This window comes from Vanacampus margaritifer, chromosome 1, assembly GCF_051991255.1.
Source record: "Vanacampus margaritifer isolate UIUO_Vmar chromosome 1, RoL_Vmar_1.0, whole genome shotgun sequence".
In the NCBI taxonomy this organism is placed as follows: Eukaryota; Metazoa; Chordata; class Actinopteri; order Syngnathiformes; family Syngnathidae; genus Vanacampus; species Vanacampus margaritifer.
Window position 1 is genome coordinate 27,440,918 of NC_135432.1, and position 23,959 is coordinate 27,464,876.

Genomic DNA, 23,959 nt, shown 5'->3' on the forward strand with positions numbered 1-23,959 from the left:
CGCGTAGATGTAGCTCGATTGTATAGTTATTAAATGAAGGCAAAAGACGTGATCGGGCACTTTGTACATGGTGGCTGAATCAGTAGCTGCGAACTTGTCTGAAGCTAGCCTCCTATGAAACAATCTGTTTCGTTCGTTTGTGCTGCTACGATTTAATAGATATTACATACAGCTGAATTTAATAACTGACCAACACGATAAAGACTTTTTACGGCATAAATGGCGGCGGCGGAATTAGCAAATGCTAAGTTGCTAATGTATCTAAATAACAATGCCAAGACTTGCATGAAACTGCTATGTTACATGGCAATTTGACCACACATAAAGGGAAAATAAATCTGGATTGTACAAACTTGTAAATACTTTTTATGATCAGATTTGAAAGTACACACCAGTGTAAGAAAGGGGGTAGTTCCCCCACAAAACAGCGTTTGAAAAAAAGCATTCCTGACATTTCATCGGCAATGGAAATATCATCCAACCTGTCCACCTCGCACATGTATATCATGTCCTTTTCATTAAAGTGAGTGCCAATGCTCTTCAGCGGAAAGTTGACGGATAAACACTAGTTTTATCCTTTCCTGCCGGGGGGGGGGGTCAGAGAAAGTCACGTGACGTCCACTGTACGGAAACCGCCCTTCATCCGTCACGCAGTCAGTGTGAACTGGCCTTTAGTATTAAACCTCTGAAATTATTAGAATGGTCGCAGCAATATTTATTTGGATTACGGACGGCGAGCGTTTGCCATTAAGCTGTACCTACATCAAGCTGACTGCCCCGGCCGGTAATGTACATGCAGAGAGTGTATTATACATGGCTGCGTGGTATTCGTTTTACAGTACTCCAATAATACAATCAGGACTCTCAGACACCATTTTTCATGCTCCGTCTTACACCATGCTCTGGTGCACAAAAACTGCAGTTTGTGAATATGGTGGTGCTCCATGCCCCACCATCCCACACAGAAGCAAATTGGCTCACCTGCATCCCACTCAAGCTCTCGATCTGCAGCACGGGCTTTAGTCAAGAGCGTGAGGCTGCCGCTGATGCTGCTGATGCAGCCAAGAGAACTTTATGGAGCTTTTCAGGTAGCAATCATCTCACCCTGGTTTGATCCATAGAAGCGGCTCATTTTCCTATGCTTAAAAAAAAAAAAAAGCTTACAGTTGGCTTGAAGGGACTTTTGATCTAAAATTGTATTGGAGATTGAGGGCACCAAGAAAGTGGACTGCTGCAGCAAAGTAGAGATTGTGTAGTATAATACTGCAGCGTTAGGCACAGTAACACGGTAAGCTAACATTAGCATGTGGGTGTAGGTGACACTGGACACGTGCAATTCAAGTCATACATTGTAGGTTTTAATTTTCAAATTTCAAGCAAGTCCCCACTAAGTCTAATGTGAGATGAGTTATACTGTACAATCTTCCTCAGTCAACATATGTTGTTCACACATTAGCTACGTTTCATTTACGTTTGTATCTGTACTTATATTAGATGTACTAACATATCTTTTTTTTAAAGGTAAAAAGAAAACAGTCAATTAAATAACCAAGATAAAGATATGTATTATTTGACCAGCTTTGGTTAGCTAACTGTGACGTTAATGCAAAGTAACTTTACCTGTCGTGGGTTTTACAGATGAAGATAATAATGTCATAATTGGTCTTATATTTGAGTGCAAATCTAGTAGGCTATGTTGCAGATTCCTTTCTCTGATTTTATTAAAAACAATCTTTGAATCCAAACGTAATGATAGGTGATCCACACTATTTTATAAATGTGAAATCTGAAACAGTTAAGAATAGTGACCAAATGATGCATTCAAAGTCCCCAAAGGGAAATTAAAGGGCTCAGATTAGTAAATGAATGTTTTGAAGCATCCCGTTAACACTTATACCATTGATCCAAGAGAAATACATTCTCTCTGCTGAGGTTCTCTTTGCATCTTTAGTATTCAATCAGAGTCCAGGGGGAATGTTAACAATAACCCCGTCGCTGATAAAACCTCCCATCCATCACTCTCGTGTGCATCGATTTACTTTTAAGAGCACTGCTATCTCCGACCGAGAAGAACAAAAAGAGCTGGGTGTTATAGAAAGTAATTTATTACACAAACCAAAGCTAGTTTACAAATACAGTTTCCAGTCCTGTGCGTGTATAGTTTAGTATGAACAAACTCATAATTCATATGTACAGACATTGCATACAGCTTGGTTTACCTGTTCTGACTTCAGCATCCAAAATTTAAGATTTAAACATTCATTAAAAGCAGGAATAAAAATGATTTGTACAAGGAGGCATTTTTGCCTTCTCAATTTCATGTTTTGCATTTGAAAGCAAACATTTAATTCAGGGTCCAGGCAAGCAATAATGCAGCCTCTCTCCTAAAAAAAAATTGGATGGTATTGATTGACAAGTCCTTAATCACCAATTGCAAGGTCAGGTAAAGCGAGCGAAAATTATAATCTGCTCTTGTTCTGCCTGTTTTTTCTTTTTTTAAATACTGACAGACAACATAATACATTTACAAATAAAAGCAGAAAATAAAAGTAATCCAACGATGCAAGAGTAGGTTTCTGGCGCAAAACTCATCCTAGTAGGCCAGGAAGAGGAATTGGAGGCTTCTTTTATTTGAGCAAAAACTGACAGGCCATCGTTGGCATGTTTAACCAAATACCACTAATAACAATCCATTAACCAGGTTGTAAATTCACAAGTTTCTAGATCAAGATGAAGAACACTGTTTCCCAAATAAGGCTGTCATTTGGGTGCTTGCATGCAGTTTTGTGGGTCGGCAACACTTAAATGATATAAGGCAGATACCCTCTGAAGCCTCTTTTACAGAGAACCTACAAAACAGCTGCATCTGAACAGGAACAGAAGGTGTGATAATAAACCCATATTGCCAGAAGCTGGTGTCTGTGTTTTTCTTTTTTCCACACAGCAATATGGCTTCCTAGAATAGGAAAATTGCTTCATAGTGATGTCTAGTCTGACGTATGAAGAAATGCTTGACAGTAGCAATTGCTTTCAACAAAAGAAGGCAGGACAAATTAGTGTGGAGTATCCGGCGGCTCAATTACAACCTCTGAAGGCAGATCCCAGATTCAACATACTGTGTAAAAGGGGCTTTGGATTCTGTTTTCAAGTCTACACTTATGCCCCCCAAATAAAACTGAATAAAAATCCTGGATCCACAGATTAATGGTGGCATGCATGTAAACATAAGACTTCCTCTCCTCGTTCTCTGTCCTGGTCTACAACCAGGGGGAAAAAATATCAGCACCAGCAGTCAGAAGTGTGGGGAGGAATGGTGAGCTGAAGAGAAGAGTTTGAAAATCCTCCACTGGGGCCCCTTTTCATTGGTTCTGTCATCTTTAGAACCCATGACATCATTAATGTTGGTGGGGAGATATGTGCTCAAGTAACAATTGCTAAATCATCAAAACAAGTCGTTAAATGGTAACAACAATTTGGCTGTCGATTGCAAGACTACAATAATAGAGCAGTGCCAGTGAGTTGAGGGGCTGGGCCCGGGTGCATATACAGGTTGAGTCTGTAAGCACAGGATTAACCTCAGATCGACCTCACGGCTTGAGGCTTTACATGTGAGCGCACACACATAAGACCCCTCGGATCTCAAGTGCAGGGGGTCGGGTAGGGCTGCATACAGAACCAAAATGTTGCCAGACACCAGCATTTGTGCTGTGTTGTCTTGTACTGCACTGTAGCACCCCACCCCCCAAATTTTTTTGGGGGGGAAATTGGAAGTAAGAATTTGAACTTAGTATGTGTACATAGCCTCATCACAGCAGGGGAAATTTACTTGCCTGCAACTGCACATCAAGGTTAAACATTCACTGGCAGCCATTATTAACTGTACTTGCTGCGCCCTGACCCGCTCAAGTCATCAAGGGAGGAAACTAACGTTGCCACGCAAACATAACGCAGTCAGCGGAACGTCCCACCACAAAAAAAATCACGGATGGCTAGATTTTAAGCAAGGATCTCTTAATGACCTTCAGTGTTGGGCAGGGAGCGGGGGGGTGGGGGGGGGGGGGAGCTGTATCTGTCGGTTGATGGTGTTTAGTTCCCACCAAATTAAGAGTCCAATGGTTTACAAAGGTGGTTATTTACCCCCATCCCTCTCCATCAAAGTTTCCCAAACAAAAGACCCAGGGTAAATTCAGTCTGACAAACAGCCATTTTATAGCAGTAGTCATTAACTGCAGTCTTTACCTGCCTTCCCTCCCTCCAAAAACACCATCTACTAATTCTTCCATCCCTCCCACGCTCTGGCCACAGGTACAACAGGCCAGATGCAAACAGTCACAAAATAACTGCCATGTTACAGCAGTACACATCTAGTGCTCTTCTTCCCGCGGCGAGCCTGCAGCGCCGCCCTTGTGGCCATCTCAAACACTTCCCGTACGCCATCCTTGGTCTTTGCAGAGCATTCCATGTAGCCAAACGCCGCGATCCGGCCGGCCATTTCCCTGCCCTCTTCAGATTTCACAGGCTCCTGTCAGAAGAAAAGACAATCAATACCTCATCTTACTAATACTTGAATACAACACAAAGTGACGATGGGCCATATTCGATATCAAAACAAAGTTTCCCTTTTGAGATCAATTATAGTTCCAGTAATTTGTTTCACAAACAGTCAAAACTGTCCTCATTAATCTAAATGCACAAGGAATGTTTTAAATAACATTCACATGCTATTAGCAGTCATACAAGTGGAAGCAAAAAATTAACCAGTCTCACATTAAGACATGAGAAACAAAACAACACTTAAATTTAACGATGAATGAGGGGATACTGAAAATTGCAGTTCTGATGCCCCTCATGCATCTCATTCATTAACATAAACTGTCACACATTTAATATGTGAAATTAAATCAACCATGTAATGCATGGTATTAAAATATCAAAACAAAATGTACATAAAACTCAATCAAAATTGACAAGAATATGGCAGCTAACACAGAGGTTAATTTGAGAGGCTAATGTGAGTCTTTTACTGAGTGTTCCTTCTCATCAAATGGCACAGATCGACTCAAATGCAATCACAAAAGATCCTGATTAATATCCTTCACTCAATACTAGCTCTGGCTGACGGTCCTATCAAGCCAACAGGCAGTCAAACAAATGCTTAGTCAGCCATTGTTTTTAAGTTTCTCAGCAAAATGAGGGTCCTTTAGCAACGGACAGTTAGTTAGTCCTGATGGCCTGCCCACCTCTGCGCTAATCACTACTTGAAGGGAAAGTCAACCCAAAGATTTTCTTTACAATAGTATGTGCACCTTCTAGTATTAGATAAATAAATGCATGCATGCATAAATAAATCTACACATTAGTATCCATCCCATTTTGCCACTTGCTGTCAATTGAAAATGGCTTGTGTGATATGAGTTTATGACTAGTGTGTATTGGGGGGAAATTTATACAACATTTAAGATGTACTCCCTTCAATTCCAAACGTTACTAGCTTTAGCTTACTCCACTATATGTCAAACGAAATTTAAGTACCTGCTTCATTTTAGCCAGCTCCCGACGCGTGTGCTCATCATTGCGCAGGTCTTTCTTGTTTCCGACCAGGATGATGGGAACGTTGGGACAGAAGTGCTTTACCTCTGGCGTCCATTTCTCTGGAATGTTTTCTGTGTGAAAAAGAGAATGAAATCATTTGTCAATTCAGTGCACATTTGACATGATGCATTTCATGAATATTTGAAACCAGGTTTTCCAGATATCAGATAAGCCAGACAAAGGGGGGAAAAAATGCATTCATATTCGTTTTGGGTGTAACCAAGCAACTAGTGAAACATTCTTCATTTCAGGCTGTTTGCGTACCATCAAAATCTAAATATAACATACTGCACAAGATAGCTTATGCTATTCTGCTATCATGTCTCTGGAGGTACAGCAAAGCTTAAGCGAAGATAGATGTCTGTCATAAAAATACCGTAAATTTAAAAAAAAAAAAAAGGCAGGAATGTTGTGCGTCTGGTCATTTCACAGTACTTTTACCTTGGTTTTATTACTGCATACTGGGTAATTGACATGTTCCACTCGTTTAATCATGTTTATTCATGACACTTCAATTATCCGGCACTTTCATCACTGGCTTTTATATGAACCCATTTCCACAACACGTGGACAGAGCTCTTCATAATCCTAATAGGAGAAAGTGCATTGCGTGAAATTTTGCAGCATGACTGCCTGCTGATGCTTGCGCTGCAGGTATTTGTTCTAGCAGTTATTCAATGGATGACATTAACGATTGTATCGAAACAAAATTAACTAAATAACCCCGGAAACGACTTATGTCGCTCATCAAAATGGATGGATAGGAAAAGAGCATTAGAAAATGGATTGCTGTAGCCTACATGACAGTGTTTGCACTCACCCAAGCTGTCAGGGCTGTCTATGGAAAAGCACATGAGAATGACATCAGTGTCTGGATAAGAGAGTGGTCTGAGCCTATCATAGTCCTCTTGACCTGCTGTGTCCCACAGAGCCAACTCCACCTGAATGAAACACACAGACACATTTAAAAATGGTCATTTTGATCTGCTCTCCCAGACATGAGGACTGCATGGCAATACAATTATGCAATAAGAATAGCATTGATATTAACCCGACTTTACCGAAAAATAAAACATGATGGTGAACAAAATGAACAGAGAGTAGTATTTTCATCAAATCTGGCTCTTGTCACCTTGAATTCAGAAAGCGTTGTGTTGACAACATAAAGTGTGCAATAGTGGCAAACCATCAGTGAGTGTGGTCTCTTACCTGTTTGCAATCCACTTCTATGTCAGCCACGTAGTTCTCAAACACAGTGGGGACATAGACCTCAGGGAACTGGTCCTTGCTAAAGACGATCAGAAGGCAGGTCTTCCCACAAGCTCCATCCCCGACAATCACCAGCTTCTTACGGATGGCTGCCATCCCTGGGGGAGAGTAGCAATAAATTAAAACGCTACTTACATCACATCTAGTCATCAAATGTGAAGCAATTTGCTTAAGGCGTGTACTGTGACATACATATTGGCAGCAAAATCAGAGCGCAACAAAGAAAGACAATATTTAAATAAAATAAAAAACACACACACACACACACACACACACACTTCAGAACGAGTTCCAGTAACTGCGGAAGTAGGCTTGCCCAGTTGAGTAAAGGGAAGTTATTGGCAAACAAGCATATATACAAGGGGGAAATGAAGCTCTTCGGTGCAAATGTGCTGTTTTCTACTGAACCAGCACGATTCTTGAAGGTCAATGAAAGAAAATATTTTCTCTAACACCAACAAAACGATGTCATTAAGACAATAGAAATCGCCAAGTACTTTCTTCCTCCCAGTCTGACCAAACAAACAGCAAAGACCATAGGCAATCGTGGAATTCCTCAAATTAGTCAATCTGATAGACACACCCTTCTGTACAGCTCTATACTGCAAACCCTAACTTAAATTAACATAAAAAATATATATATATATTTTTTTTTAAATACAGCTTGCTATCATACTTCGAAAGTGGGAAAGGTATTGCTGGTTGGCGTATTGATTATTTATTCTATTGTAATCTAATAATCACCTTCAAAACGCAATTCACTATTAGACAGTGAAACGCCTTGCAAAGCCTGCAAGCGTTACGGTCGATGAATAATCTAAGTAGGACAATGCTGTCAAAAATATTAGAGCATTCCCTCGATGACTTGAACAAGAAGAAAGGGGCAAAAAATGGGGCAGTGGCAGCCTGGAGGCATGTGTGTGGTCAATTTTTGACCGGCCACTGGGTACAAAGTGGTGTGCTCGCCCCCTCAACAAATGCCACCCCTTAGTGCTAAAAAGTGGGCCATTACTGACACTAATGGCCGCTTCAAAACTCATAAAAAGCCCACAAGTATTGATCCAAGGCATACCACAAAGCATGCTCAAGGTGGATATCAATGTGGGGTAGCCACTTATTAATATGTCTGGCTTTGGGTTAAAATAAAACAAGAACCGGAAGCGGAAAACACTGGCAGAAAAAAGTGAGACACAACAGGAAAATCTCCATTAACATAACATGGAGGGTTGTTGTGTCTGAACGCAAAAGTCATTTCCTTCCAATGAAGTGGCTTCAATCTTTTATCAACAACAAACTAAGGAAGCTAAACAAGGCCTCGCAGATGCTTGAAAAGAATCAGGTACAATTACCCATGGCCGACAAAGATGTGTCAAATTCAAATGCAAAATTAATTAAGGTTTTGGAACATTTAACAACGAACAAGGATGTTGTCGACAAAAAAAGGCTGATGCATGCACAAGGCACATAAAAATAAACAATAATAGTCAGTTCCAACATACAGTTGTTTGGTTTTTGGTACAGTATGGCACTTGAACAAAGAGCGTGGACAAATTACTTGTCATTAAACAACCCAAAAAATAACACATTCTTTTCTGTCCCACAAAAAAAAGAAGAAAAAAAAAGAAGATATTTTGGAACATAAGCTAAATATTAAATAGGGGGGGGGGGGGGTGTTTCATCCACCCATGTCCCATGAGAGGACATTGGTATATAGACCAAAACTAAATTGATCTACCACTGTCATTTTAATCCATTATATTGGATGAGAGGTTCAAGGTCAAAATGTGTGAAACCCCTAATAAAAACTCAACTCTTGGCCTTTTTGTATCTTGGGTGTATGAATGGAACATACTAGATTGTGGCAGATTTAAGAATCATTATTGATGAAACTGAACAAGTTAATTGACTGGTCCACCCCACAGCTGTTAGCCTCGAACCATATGAAGAGCCTTCCGCTGTTGCATATTAATTTAGCAGGTGAGCAATGGACATGCGGGGTGCCAAAACACACCGCTTCACTCCAAACGAATGCTCATTGTAATTAGTAAAGAGCAGTGTGGAAAAATATCCTGGCAGCAGCGGACATCGACTTTTGTCTTGGCAGGATCTGGCAGCAATTCAAATTGTTGTCACTGCTTAATGTGAGTTTAGTTGGCAGATTATTATTTCCGATGTTATACATCTTACATTGATGCAGTCCAGTTAAACACACAGTCCATATCCAAACAACCAGAATAAGGATCAAACAATTGGATTGGGCATATCCAGGATGGTCCTTTGACTAGATTTTCTCAATCTCCAAAAAATAATATTTTACAGTTCCATCTATCCATCCATCTTCTATTGCTTAACTGTGGTTGGGTCGCAGCAGCAGCAGGTTTAGCAGGGAAGCGCCCAGACTTCCCTCTCCACAGCCACTTCATTCTTCCAGGGAGATCCTGAGGCATTCCCAGACCATGTGGGTCGCCCCTGGGGCCTCCTCCTGGCAAGACATGCCCAGAACACCCCACCGGGGAGGCATCCTGATTGGATCCCCGAGCCACGTCATCTGGTTCCTCTCAATGCGGAGGAGCAGTGGCTTTACTCTGAGCCCTTCCCGGATGGTCGAGCTTCTCACCGTGCATCTCTAATGGGGAGGCTGGACACCCCGTGGAGGAAACTCATTTTGGCTGTCTGTATCCGGAATCTTACTCTTGTTCTTGTTCTTCACGACCCACAGCTTGTGATCATAAGTGAGGGTAGGAACGTAGATCAACTGGTAAATTGAGAGCTTTGCCTTTCAGCTCACCTTCACCACAACAGACCGATACAAAGACTGCATCATTGCAGATGCTGCACTGATCCGCCATCAATCTCCCATTCTATTTGTCCTTCACTTGTAGACAATAACCTAAGATACATGAACTCCTACACTTGGGGCAGGATCTCATCCTTGACATGGAGAGGGCATTCCACCCTTTTCCGACTGAGGACTATGGTCTCAGATTTGGAAGTGCTGATTTTCATCCCGATAGCGTCACACTCTTGGAGATCATGGCTTGGTGATGCCAACAGTAGCACATGGCAAAAAGCAGAGATGCAATACTGTTGCGACCAAATCAGACCAAATTGTAACGCCTACTGGCAATATGGCAATTATCTGCACTTGGTATTAGTAGAAGTAGGTCTAAATGTTTTCAGTCAGAACATAATTAGTATTGCTGCATCCCTTGTTATACTGCCCCAAACCACCCAAGCCTAGAGACACAATTGTGAGACCTTGCAAAGTGCTTCCCAGTAAAACCAGTGTTTTTTTTTGTGTGTGTGTGTGTGTTTTTTTTTATTTTAATCAGCCTGCCACTGGGTGGGTCACCAGAAAGATGGCGTCATCGTAGAGGCAACAGATGGCTAGTGTGTCCGCAGTGGAAGAACGTGTAGGTGGCCTCGATTCAAATTAAAACCCAAGCGTAAAAAAAAAAAAAAACACATACAAATTACCGTTTGACGTATGTATGAAAGCAAGCTAGGGAAGACATACAAATCCATCGCAAGACGTTTTACAATAAGTGGACTTCAGCATGCAAAAATCTATCGCAGTGAATAAAAACCTAAAATCAAATAGGAACTTGATGTGTTTTGTGTTTAATTGTAAACCGGTTTTAGTGAAAAGTCAACGAGCCGGCTGCTCAGCAGACGCAAATCGAGAAGACAGCCTCTTTGTTTGACTAAAGCCGTTTCGACAATCTAGGCTAAATGTCAACATTTCGATTTTAAAGAGCAAATAAATAGGAGAGCTTATTTGTGAAGCTACTCTTGTGAGACTGTCTGTTTTATTGTATTTCATTATTATTTGCACCACTGAGGAGCCTTCATCCGAATTAGAGCAGCGTTCACCCTGAGCTCAACTGTCTGGAAAGTGCGGAAGCGGCATTTAGCAATGGAGGTCGTCAGAGAGAGAGCGAAAAAAAAAGAAGCTTACTAAGCTAGCGCCGGCTAACCAGTCAGCTTTATTAGACCAGTGAAACTTTAACACTACTTCGTTCTGCTTCGAGACATAAGAAATCATAATAGACATCGCTACTTATCTGAGCGAAAGTACAGAAAGTACTTTTACCTGCTGTGCGTGCGGACTGACGAGAGCAGGCAGTTGAGCTCGATGGAGAACAGTCGCTCGCTCGGCGTTGCAACCACCACACCAGCCTGTAGGCGTACTACTTGTAGTGTGGTACAAGGCAATGCTTCACGGGAGCGCGCGGGCAAGGTCGGGAGGGGAGGGGGAGGGGGAGGTGCGTCGGGCACGAGCTCAAGAGCCACACCTGCGCGAGCACGTCAACGACAATCATGACGACGCGCGCACATGTTCAACAACACTGCCGCGGCACACGTGGTTGATTAAAATAAATCCAATTTTGTATATGCAATATATTATATTATAACTACTGACAAAGCCATCTACACGCTTTTCAATTCTGATTTTTTCCCCAATCAGAATGAAAAGCGCTCAGTTAGCACAAACTCTGTGTTGTAGTCTGAGCTAACTGCCCCACCCAGTGGACAGTTTCAGCAAATACTTTTTTTTTTAAAGCTAAATTTTCTCTTTGGGGGAAAATAATAAATCTACTGTAATACATTAAATTGGAAAAGGAAAATGCATCATTAAGACGCCAAAGAGATAAACAAATCAATTGTACGCATAAACAATAACTCTATAGTATTTCTTACTTATCCAAAAACAGATACAGTAAACATATATTTTGAAGTATTTCTATTATATTACATTTTTATTTCCATAACCATTATTATTATTTGTCTCTATCAAGGTGAATCGGCGAGGCGGGAGGCCGGTGCCCTAATGACAAGCCGCCACTAGTCAGCAAACGGCACAACAGTGACATAAAGCGACAGTTAGTGCCATCTAGTGGTTAACTAATAATTCATTCGTTAAACTTAAACCTCCCTCAAAAGGTGATTAAAAAGATGAGAAGGAAAATGGTTAAGGAGACTACCAAGAGGCCGACAGCGACTTTAAAGGAGCTGCAGGAATTCTGAGCAAGTTCAGGCTGTTTAGTACATACTGTATTACAATCTCCATTTTTCTTCAGAAGTGTGGCAGAACGGAAGCCATATTCCAAAGTAAAAACTAAGAACATCAGTTTGAACATTAAATATATTGTCTTTGTAGTGTATTCAATGGGGTATAGGTTTAAAATGATATGCAAATCATTGCAATCTTTTTTTTTTTAAAGTTACATTTTACACAACTTCCCAACTTTGGAGTTGGGGTTACTTTGTACAATGTTTTTCAAATTTTATGAACACAAAATGTGTAAACTAAAACAGCAAATTGTGGAACTCTTCACCATACTGTCTTAAATTTGAGTGGGGCGCAAAAGACACTGAATGGCCACTGGCAACACAACAGGACATATAACATTTCACCTCCATTATGTTGACTTTCTGGTAGCTGTGATCAAATAAAATCATGTTTCAGTGCTACTACTGATGAATCATCAAATATTGTATGAAATAATGTGGTATACACAGCAACTCGCTTTTGCACATTTTTATTTATTACCAATGAAAGTGAAAGGTCGGTCTTAAAACCAACCAATGAAAATAAAAGTTTGGCTTTACGAATTCAAAACGTTCCATCCCATTCAAGCATAAATTTAAATCAGGGGTGCAGAATCTTTTTTCAGTCCAGGGCAATGTCTGTTTTTTGTAAAGTCATTTGAGCGTCTTACAAAATTGATGAAAAAATCTGCAATGATCAAACCCATTTGTTTAATGGGCTACTCATATACTTCGGGCTACTCATATACATTGCCATCAGTACAAACTCAACTGTATTTTTTTCAGTGTTTGACCAAGTTTCGTTTAGAATTGGTTGGACTTTGATCCAGAGTAAACCGTTAGAAAAACAAGAGCTGTAATACCCAACCCAACACACAAGAAACCAAAAGGACATGGTGAAAATCATTTGAAATTGTGATGATTATGGTTATAAATCCCCCAAAACACAAATGGAGGAATTCCTGTTATATGCCCAACACAATGACTTTTAGCCATTATTTAAAGACAGCATGTGGCTGTAGTTATTTTTTTTCACACACCACTACTGTCAGGCTGATGATGTATGCTTAATCAATCCATCCAGTCCATAATTTGTCAAATGAACACATTAGCTTCAAATCATTATACAACAGACAGGTTGCAATTTCTTTTTTGGTGTTTGAATCCTAAACAACGTGTTCAATTTTTGTGCCTAATTTGTCTTGTTCCATAATGACAACTGGGAATCCAGCCTCCAATAATCTGATGTTCAGCCTCATACGATGTTCATGCTGTTACTAGATCTATGGAACAATCAGCTCCAGGAGATACCATCAAAAACAAATCAAATCTGTAAATTTCAACTGTATATTATTATTATTTTTAAATATATTTAACCGTATGCAAACCTCTCAAAACTGAATTCTCGATGTAAGTGCAGCAATAGTTATTGCTGACAGATAAACAGGGAGTCAAGTAGGTCGGACACAGAATTAGATGTTGCGTCAACCTAAAATAGCAGACACATCGGTTAAGAAAAGAAAGCCACTGCGCATGTACGGAAAGCTGCTTCTGTCAAATAGTGAACAAACACGGATTTAAAAAAAATAATAATAATAAAGGAACAAATAAGCAGTTCTCTGGAGGATAGTCATAAAACTGGTAAGTGGTCCAGAACACTTGCAGCTGGCACTTAACATTTAAATCTCCAAAGATTTTTTTCTCCCCCATCGCCGATCTGCCGGAGCTTCCCTCCCATCTTGATCAGCATGTGCTGACCTTTTCTGTGCTTCGCCTTTTCCTCACTGTGTTACCAAACCAAAACCTTGACAGCAAAGCAGCGTGTACAGTGTGTCTTGAACACATGTTCTCTTGGCAAACATCTGTGGCTGCTGTGAAAAAAAAAAAAAAAGAAAATGTACATCCAACTTGCCATTTATTTAAAAAGCAAAAATAAAACCAAAACACTCAGAGCTGTCCACATCCCTCAAGTCAGTTGGGATTGAATCAGGACACAAGAAAATGGCTGCTACCTTGCGCCTGTATGCAAGAAAGAAGCGTAGGCCTGACTGACTACACTGAGCACATCCAACACGTGTAAAGTGAGAAGACACACTAAACCCACGTTTGGACTCAAATGTGACATTAACGGAATGTAAGAAAAGGTCCACAAGTTTCCGTCGTTGAAGTTAGTACGCCTTCCAGTGACAAGTTCATTGCCTCAATTCGATTAAATAGGTTACAATCTAGAGGATGCGTCCTCGAAGCTGATGATGCTCGATTCAGGGTTGGCTTGTGCTCCTCCGCTCTGTGACATTGAGGAGGAAGAAGTGGAGGAGAGGCTCATGCCACCGGCTCCCCCTGCTGCTGGTCGGGTCGTCGAGGAGGGAGCATCACGAGGGAGGAGTGGCTGCGTGTCGGTCCGGATCTCATCTACATCCTCATCTTCCTCGTCGTCCATGCTGGGCCAAGCTGACTGGTCCTCCACACGCTTTAGACGCTCGTTCAGAGCCTTGAGGGCCAGTTGTCTGCGGGGAGGAGGAAATGTTTGTTACTTCTTTTACTCACACCACAAAGACAGCCTGTAAATCCCCAAAAAGATGATGCCTGATGACGTTTGGAGTTGACTGCAGTGCCATCCACATATGCTTAACACAACTCGTACAGCACAACTAGATGAACTCATTCACTGCCATTGACAGCTATAGTAGTCCAAAATTCATTTTAACTATTTATATTAGTTTAACATTTTTTTTCCATTTTTGTTAACAAGAGTATGAAAACCTAGATTTTGTTTGTATTAGAACAGACATCAAATTTATTTTATTTTTTTTAAAGAAAAATTATAAAAATTTAGGGGCATCAGGCGATTAATCACAAATTTTACATCTGTTCTATATGTACAAAAAAAAAAAATAGGTTTTCATACTCTTGTTAACAAAAATGGAAAATAAATGTTAAACTAATATAAATAGATAACATGAATTTTTGACGACTATAGCTGTCAATGGCAGTGAATGAGTTGATAGCTTTCTTTAAATCCGACACAAACTCGGATAACCTACACGCTAGAAGAGTAAATTGTGTAGATTAACAGTCATTTGTGGCAAAACCTAACCTTTTTTTCCCACTAACATTACAACATAAGAGAAAGAAAACTATGTAAAAAAAACAAAAACAAATCATCCAACTTTTATCGCTGTTATAAAATTAAAGGGATACTTGACTCAGTGAGCCATTTTCAGCAGCAAAAAGTTAATATTTTGTCCAGAATTATTTTGGTAACGTCATTGTTTTTCATGTACAATTAAAAACTTTAAATACTAATTGTCCCACTTGCTATTGACTGAAGATGACATCACCTAAAATATAGAGGATCATAAAGGGAGTACGATGTCTCCAACTAGTTAAATTTTAGAGTGGCAAGGTATGGATGAGTGTGCTCCTGTTCGAGAACACGGACGCGTATTCCAGTTGACTGGTTTATTTATTGTGGTCTGCAACAACACAGACAAAGAAAGGATATAAACAACAATATACAAATAATAAACTTAAATTTAGGTACAGCATGCACAAGCTTCACAGTCACTGTATTCACTAATTAAATTAAACACAAAATAAACAATCCACAGTTGCGAGAAGAGCATCATTAGCCTTGTTAGCATACTAGCCGAAACTACTAGCTAGCACGGACTGACGTGACATCACGCGCGAAATTACACGTATGCTATACTGCACAACAAGCTTTGAACAGACATTATAGGTGACTTAATTCATCTTCTGGTACCTACACACAATAATAACGTTCAGGATTAATGCTAGTCTGTATCTGTGAGGGTTTTGTGGCTCGAGAAAATACTGTCTGCTTCTAGCGAGAGGGGGGGAAAAACAACTGCGTCAATCGCATTCGGCATGGCTCTTGTTCAATGACCGCTAACAGAGTAGAACATTTGAAAGATGGGCGAAAACTTAATCAATGCACAAACACTAACCATTACTAACAGTTATTATTCAATGTGGGCTTTCTAACATCACCTGTGCTGTGGAATTAGGTAACGATCAATCATGGCTCAGTTTGCTAACCAAACCCAGAAAACAGGTAAGCCATGATTGGTCGTTACCTACTTCCTCAGCACAGGTGATGTCATCTTCAATCAACAGCAAGTGGAAAAATTAAGTCTTTTAAAGTTATTAATTGTACAGGAAAAATTATGACGTAATCACATTTATTCTGGACAAAATATTAACTTGTTACTACTGAAAATGGCTCAATGAGTCCAGTATCCCTTTAAACAAATACTAAAGGACAACGTATTGTGAAAGAGTCAAACATTCTGCCTGTAATCCATATCTTTTTTGTTTTAAGCATTAAGGGACCAAAAAAGAAGCCTAATATTTAAATAATCAGCCAATCAATAGGTTATTAAAATTTCAGAATTCAGAATTGGGATTGGTCCCCCAATCCATACCTCTTTTCCCCCCCCTTCTTTTTAGTAAATAATTTGTTGTAGAATTGTTGTGTCTTGCACCTGACAAAAAAACAAAATTAGAAGAAAACGGAATGAACACAGTTGGGTCATTCTTCCTTCTGACTCACCTCCTCCTCTCAGCATCTTGTGGGTCTGTCCCCGGTAGGCTGATGGTGATAGACGACGGCGCCCCAACATCGTACCGCTTCACCATCTTCCTGCACAGCTTCACCTTCACCAGGGTGGCATGAACCAAACCCGCCAGCAGACCCACCGCCGGCTGCAGCGCCTCAGGGAAGAAACTCGCAAAGGCAAAGTGGTCCGACATGTCGCCGCGGCCTCTGCTGTGCCTCTGGTAGAAGCGCAGGTACACCCAGCCGGACAGGGCGCCATAACTGTATGCGGCCAGGGGCGCAGAGCTCTCCAGCAGGCCTGAGAGGCGCAGTAAGGCCAGGAAGAGGAGGGCCAACGCTGGAGCTGCTTTGAGTCTCACCTGGTAATTAGAGAAAAGAAGGTTTAATTCTAAAATGGTTAGGGAAGTACTGCATTCTGAAACTTATCAACAACTAACATGATGAACTCAATAGTTAGCTGTTTTAGATACTGAACCACCACAAAATAATTACAGTGAACCCCTGCCTATTCCCTAATCTTAATTAAACGTTTTGTTGTGTTTCGAGCCGTGGAGAAAAAAAATGCTAAAAAATCTGTGTATCTTCGGTTTGTGGCATATAATTAAAATTTTTAAGCTATTTCTGTAATGCCCTAAGACTGCACAAAGCCATAGCCTTGGCTAACAGGTTAACAGTTGGTGTCAAGTAAGGATGTTGAAGTGAGAAATCTCAACTGTTCGAAGATCAGCGTACATCAGGGATGAGCCAAGTATAGCCCAAGTTTTTAGTGGAGGTCTTTGCTTTATCGAAAGGCTATTAAAATGCACTGATTAATGATGGAGGTCGGGTTATTGCTTGGGAAATGTGACCTGGCATGGTAAAATGAGTCTCAAGTCACACAGGTAGATTCCAAGATACAAGGCAGTTAAGTTTCAGTGGTTCAAATGTGTTTGTTTCTTGTGTTTGTTGCCATTTCATTTGGAGTGAGCTAGATCAGTATCGGCAGATACTGAACTCAAGGTATCGGTGTTGGTCGTGAAAAAGGCGGCTTGGAGCACCCCTAAGAGGAATTCTGTCAAGTGTGCTTGTTGAAGAAATTGAGGAGGACTAGAGTGCATAACTTGGCTGCAACTAGCTGATGATTCTGTCGAAAATAGTTTAGATTGGTCATTAATTCATAAAAATGTCACCCACACGTGTTGACTAACTATGGTCATTAATTCATAAAAATGTCACCCACACGTGTTGACTGACCAAAGTGCCACATTGTGGCTGATGAGCTTTTGTCCCGACGCCAGCGATGTAACAAACATTTATCCCTATTCCCATGGCAGACACTTATTCCAACTGGCATCAGCTTACCTGTGGTACTCGTAGCACTGTTGTATCCCCCATGGTCTGCTTCAGTGCCACCAGGACACCTCCCAGGAAGCCAGCTACTCCATGGACACGGACAGCAAACAGGAAGTCCAGGTTGAAGGTGGCCACATAGGTGAGGAGGTAGGAGAGGCCTGATAGGAGGCCTGCAGATACATTTACTACTGCAAAGAATATCAGCAGTTCCAGAGCGCCCCACAGAGGCTCCAGCAGGCGTCCACAAGTCATCACAGTCCCAACATTTGCTACCATGTCCCACACGTGCTGCTCCACGAGCCCATGAGTGGCCAGTGTCCACACCCAGAAGTTAGGAGGGAACAAATAGCCCGGGGTGACCCCCAGTGAATATGATGTGTCCACGGCCCAGGAAAGCAGGTAGAGGAGAACCACCAGCGCACTGATGGCTTTGACAACCACACTAGTGCTTGCTAGTGCAGTCAGGAAGTGCTGCCTTGCCACAGGCAGGTAACGATTCATGATGAGGAAGATCCCTCCAGACCAGCGAACAAACCGCTCACAGACCAATTGGGGTGGTTTGGTTAACAACAGCAGACCAGAGACGTGACACTTGAAGCTACGCGCCTCATTTCTCTGGTAGCAACCTTTGAAGATATTGTCAAATAGGCCGAGGAGAAAATTTAATTACGTTCAACTGAAAAATTACACTCACATTGAATCCTGGACTGGGGGAAATTGGCGACAAAACAAATCCATGCAGTCCAACAACGATGTCAAAGGCTATTACGTTTTAGCTAATCTTTGTCTGCTTTTTGGTTTGTTTACCTTCTGTCAAGGGAGAAATACAGCACATGCGTCATTAAACGTAGCGGCAAGATCAAAGTGTTTTAATATTAAATGACAAAGTGATCAAAAGTCCCAAATTCTGAGTCGGGTATTCTTGTCAGTTAGATTGTCAACAAGGGGAAGCTAATGTTAGCTGGCTGGCTATGGCTAAACGAAGACGCTGTTGCGTGCCCGCCATGGAGAAGCACCAAAACCGCCCTAGTTAGCTTTTGAGATAAGACGAAACTCTCGCACTTTGACCTGGTCCACCAATCTCGTCCACACAGCTCCAGTCGCGGTCTTCCGCTATCCCTCGGCGCCCGACGACGGCATCTACCAGACGAGTCCGAGGATTTCCCGTAGCCAGCAACAGGCCTCCTTCAAAACAACCCCGGTTTGGTTTGACAACGTCAGTGACAGTGGCCAAAATTAGTCAATATCGCTTCACACTACATTGTTTCCCCCCGTTCATTTAAATAACCTTTCTCTCCTAGAATGCTGGTGGAAATAAAAATATTAGCATGTAGTCCACCTCCTGTCACAAACCCCGACTCAGCTTCAAACCTACACCGCCTGCCACCGTCATTTGCACCAGCCAGGCAAAAAAGCGTCAAGTCACGTAAAGTTTTTTTTGCCATACACGAGCATGCTGGGAAACTGAGTTCTTTTACTACGAAGGTGCCCAATAATGTGCCTGTTTCAAATAGATTTCCAATTTGAACCTATTTAGCTACAAATTCGTGAAACGTGACAAAATACAATGTTTGTTGAATGATTGTAGAATCAAGAATGTCAAGTGGTTTGATGATATTTTACTAAATTGATATGTCTATTATGTAAACATATTATCTACTTTCTTGTAGATCGCTTTGAGTACGCTTCAGAAATATATTTTAAATGTTTCCCCTCCCCAAATTCATTCCATCCATGACAATTTTTTTTATAAGTTAGACTTAATTTGTGTTTATACATGCGTTATGACATGATTGTCAAGTGAAAATTATTTTTACCTTTAATCTTTCATTATGTATTAAATGTTTTCTGTATTACACATACATACATCATACAATTATACATTTTATTTATTTCAAAAGGCATTATAGCTATACTGTACATGCTGATCAGCTTAAATATGTGGATCAATTGCCATCCATCCATAGTTGCATTTTGCGGCATGAATGTGGAAAAGTGAGAGGTGAGAAAAACAAATTTGTTAACACAAAGAAAATGAGAAAGTACCATTTGGAACACAGTTCTTTTATTGTCAAACTTTGAGAACAAATGAACAAAGAACTCGTCTACTCAAGAGTACTGACATTTAAGGTCATACACTCAATCCATGGATTCACTACACATCAGAGTTAGACCATAGTCGGTCTTCCAAGAGAGCAGTTTCAATCTTCTCACTGCAAAAGGAAATCAGACAGACAGCTCTGCTCATTGGACTTCTTTGAGTTGTATAAATAAATACGCATATTCAAGTTGAAAACTTAAAAAATCAAATAAAAGTTGGTACAGCAAATGTCAAGCTGACATCCAAATCGTTTGCCATTATTTCTGAAACAAAAACAAATAGAAATTACTTCTAAGAATAATTAAGGATAATGAGCAATTAATTTGTTTTGCGCTTGTGTTATGCAAACTAATGTCTCATTTTACTATATCCAATTATGAGAATACATTTACTACAGACCTTTAAATATGGAATCTGTGGTCAAACAGATACACGTTTTTTACCGTGGTTTTATACAAATTCACAAAATTTGAGAGTTGATTTGTGTAACTGTCAGCAGGATGAAAATTACCGGTATTGTAACTTCCTTGAACCCTCTCCTGGCTATTACTGATTGGTTGGTCCACACATGCAAAATCTGCAATTTAAATATGATTTGGAACAGTGTCAGTGTTTTGTTTTTTTCTCCTGTTTTTTTTGGGCAAAACCAAATGCTTTTTTTCTATCTTGAGTAACAACAAAAGTAATATGACCGTACAAATTTAAAAAAATACAAAAGATATTAAAAAGAATACAAATGAATAAATATTCATTGTAATAAATAAATTACCTTGATAAATTCAAATATTGTCCAAACAAAAATGCAAAAGGTAAACTCGCAATTTCAGAATGAAGCACAAATACATATTCATATATTACGGCTGTGAAGAGTTTGTTTCGTATGACAAACTGCTGGTTTTCAAAGCGCTCACTTGGACATTGTCACATAAGCAGTGTCAAAGCACAGGTGATTGCACTGTGGTCATTAGGGTCAGCATAGGGATTGCAGCTCCAAGAGTTGAGCTTAGTCATAAAATATTTTTTTTTGTGCCATGTCTACAGATATACAGCAGGTGTCTCTAATTTTAGAGTGTAGCGTAGTGTTAACCGCAAAGGTCAAACTGACAAATGAGATAGGCTAATTCAGTATTCATATAGCGTGTTTCCACAAATAGCGGTCTGGGATGTTTATTTACTCAACTGTAGATGAGGGGAGGCCTTTTTTTGTACAAAATCCTTTTTGGAATAATTTTTCACAATGCTATCATTACCGGTGTATATTCAACATGCGATAAAACTGCAGACAGTTCACGTACCTTGGTATGTGCTGCTGTTTTGGTTAGCAACATTCGTAAAGTGTAGTTATCTCTAATATCACATAAGATCACATCTATGAAGAGATAATTACAAAATAGATCATTAAAGTTTTTGAAAGAGAGAAGGCCATTATTTACGGAAACACGGTATAGTTGTTATTTTTTGGTCACTTGCGGATGTGCTGTTTTTGGCAAAGCTCCCACCCAGAAATAGAATGTTTTCAACAAAGAAATCAAGTCAAATAAATGAGCTGAAATCAACAAGGAAAAACCAGCAGAGAAAAAGATGGAATATCAACAAAACCTGATGGTTTCTCCTTACAAATTTAAAATTACAATACACAGACACAGACAACACTAAAACCAAAACTCAGGTGGAGTCACCTTGATTCCTGTTGGCATGTACAAATACAGTAAATAGGCTTAAGTGAGTGTTTTGCATCATTTGTCACTAGGCTACAGTAAGACTGTGGGTGAGATTTCAACAACTCTCTTTGCATCTCCCTTCTCACAGTTCACATTCAGAAGCAGTAAAAGGCATTTTCTGTTGGTGGTGGTTTCTCCGCTACGAAGAGAGTAGTTTTTCATCACTTTCCCCTGGCTGTTTTTAGGCAAAGGTAAAATACAAAACAAAATAAATAAAAATGCTGGAAAACAGATGTTCTCATTTCACATGCCTCAGTAGGAATCTTAAAGGCCTTGTTTGAAGGCATTTGATTAGCATACATTCTTTTGAGTTTTAAGGTTTTAACAGTTGTACCTCATATTCCTGTCTACTTTATATTTCCTTCCAAGAACATAGGGAGTTGCTGCTCACCTGCAGAGAAGTTAAAAATGCTTCTAAAAGTTCTAAAAGTTCTTTTTTTTTTTTTTTTTTAAATGTGTTGAATAACTATTCAGTAGCAAGACTGGATGTGACAAACAATCAGGGGCGGGCAAATTTGTAACAGGATGGGACAATTTTTCTTGCTCTAAATGTTCTGAAGTCTTCCTTCCATCCAGCAAATTATTGAGCAGAATAATGCTGCTACTGAAGAGTTGAACCATAGCAGACGTCTGTGAGGATGTGATGTCAAGCTCCACCTCTTGACAAAAAAAAAAGTGCCTCTGCTGGCTTCTGTCAAGTATTTTTGCTCCATTGAGCCTCCACAGGTTCAAGATGTGATTAAGCAATGATCATTCCCACTATCTAATTCTTAACTACGGTATACTATTATGCCCATCCCTACAGACTGATACAGACAAAAAAAAACATTGCTACCAGTTAACCTATTTAACCATTTTCCTCCATGGAAAATCTGCCATTTTGTTTTCTCTAGACGGAAGAATAACAAGAGGCCATTTCAGCCACTGCAGGCTTTTTTTGTCCAGTGATTATTACATTTCAAAGGCAGAAGCCCAAAGGTTTATGATTTCAATTTTCTTCCGTCCTGTAAAATATTTTTGTCTTCAGGTTGTAACTTCAGAAATTCAACAACATATGATTCTGCGCAGTCAGCACAAACGGGGCGCGTTGTCATTCATGCAATGCCATGTCTGTTGTCCCTCACAGGATCTTTTGATAACCAAACAGTATGTTGATCCTATTACCAACAAATCAAACCAAGCATCATTGTTTTTCACTGGCTGTTCACTTCAATGATTTCCTCATTGTCATCCGAGCTGCTGGGGCTGCTGCCATTCCTGCCATTAACAATTGCTCTGGCCCTCTGGTCCTCAAAGTGTGCTGACGGGGAAAAGGATGAAGGGGACGATGAGGAGGAGGAGCTGGAGCCAGTGGTTGAAGTGTATTGTGAAAGAAAGCTTGCTCCAGCTGGACCAGGAGTGGCCGCTGGACCAGGAAGCCCACCAGGGAGCATTGACCCTCGGTAAAAGCTGGCCAGAGATTGACTATAAGAGAGGGCGAAGCTTGGTGGCAGCATCCCTGCCATGCCTACAAGGCTGGGGCTCAGCATGAATGGCGGCAAGGTGCCTGGAGCCAAAGTGGAAGCGTTTGATGCAGAGGGGGGCTGAGATGAGGACGATGAGACAGTGGTAGTGGATAGCGCAGAGTAAGATGTGGTGGGGACTGCGCCTAAACCAAACAGCTCCGGCATGAAACCTGGGTCGCCTAATGCACTATGAGAGGGGTGGAAGAAAGGTGAGCCTGGCCCCATGTAGAGCGGGTGTCCCAGGGAGCCACCCAACATGGCGGGATTGAAGCCCTGAGGGAGGCCGTAGACACCCGTGTAGGGGAAACCTTGGGAGGCTAAAGAGGCTGCGGAGTGGTTGCCAGCGGCTGGCTGCTTTCTAGGCTGCTCATCCAGCAATGGAGTGGAGGCTTTGCGCTTGGCGATTACTCTCAAGTCTTGTGCAGCTGTGGAATCCCTATTGTGCTTGATCACATTCGCTCTGGTAGCTTCATGGTGGCGCGCATTTCCACTGCCACTGTTGCTTTGGGCTAGTTTAGCTGAAGGCAGATTGTCCATGATGCTCCCGTCCTCCCTTTTTGGCTCGCTTCCCTGATCTGCAGTGTAGTGCTGCAACTCACTGATTATCTCCGGGCTGTCGGGGGAAAGGGGGCGGGGCAAACTGTTGGGAGTAACTGGTCGCTGTTGGTCAGGTGATGGACAACCGTTACTACCAGTGGTCGGCTGCTCCTCTGCAGATCCTTGGGAGTCTAAAGAGAAATAATCAGATATTAATGACAGTATGAAAATCTGTTCTAAATTAAGTTCTTAATAGCTAAAAAGAAAA

At 40.9% G+C, this 23,959-nt stretch overlaps 3 protein-coding genes across 3 annotated transcripts in view; all 3 read right to left on the reverse strand.

Annotated features, from left to right (window-relative positions):
- Positions 1-2,087: 2,087 nt before the first annotated feature.
- On the reverse strand, positions 2,088-11,114 carry rhoab (ras homolog gene family, member Ab). The gene is made up of 5 exons (XM_077544482.1): positions 10,955-11,114; positions 6,802-6,959; positions 6,413-6,533; positions 5,533-5,663; positions 2,088-4,522 (listed from the first exon to the last, which is right to left on the reverse strand). Exons 2-5 carry the CDS (start codon positions 6,955-6,957, stop codon positions 4,349-4,351), a joined length of 582 nt encoding a protein of 193 aa, XP_077400608.1. The 5' UTR covers positions 6,958-6,959; positions 10,955-11,114; the 3' UTR covers positions 2,088-4,348.
- Positions 11,115-12,388: 1,274 nt separating this feature from the next.
- On the reverse strand, positions 12,389-19,252 carry tmem115 (transmembrane protein 115). Its single transcript, XM_077544470.1, has 4 exons — positions 18,890-19,252; positions 17,837-18,453; positions 16,490-16,854; positions 12,389-14,420 (listed from the first exon to the last, which is right to left on the reverse strand). Exons 2-4 carry the CDS (start codon positions 18,326-18,328, stop codon positions 14,132-14,134), a joined length of 1,146 nt encoding a protein of 381 aa, XP_077400596.1. The 5' UTR covers positions 18,329-18,453; positions 18,890-19,252; the 3' UTR covers positions 12,389-14,131.
- A 623-nt stretch (positions 19,253-19,875) lies between these two features.
- Positions 19,876-23,959, reverse strand: part of LOC144035092 (helicase ARIP4-like) — a 31,573-nt gene continuing 27,489 nt past the window's right edge. The window contains exon 22 of the mRNA XM_077544495.1: positions 19,876-23,882. Coding sequence (XP_077400621.1) covers positions 22,843-23,882 — 1,040 coding nt within the window. The 3' untranslated portion in view covers positions 19,876-22,842. The remainder of the gene's footprint in view (positions 23,883-23,959) is intronic.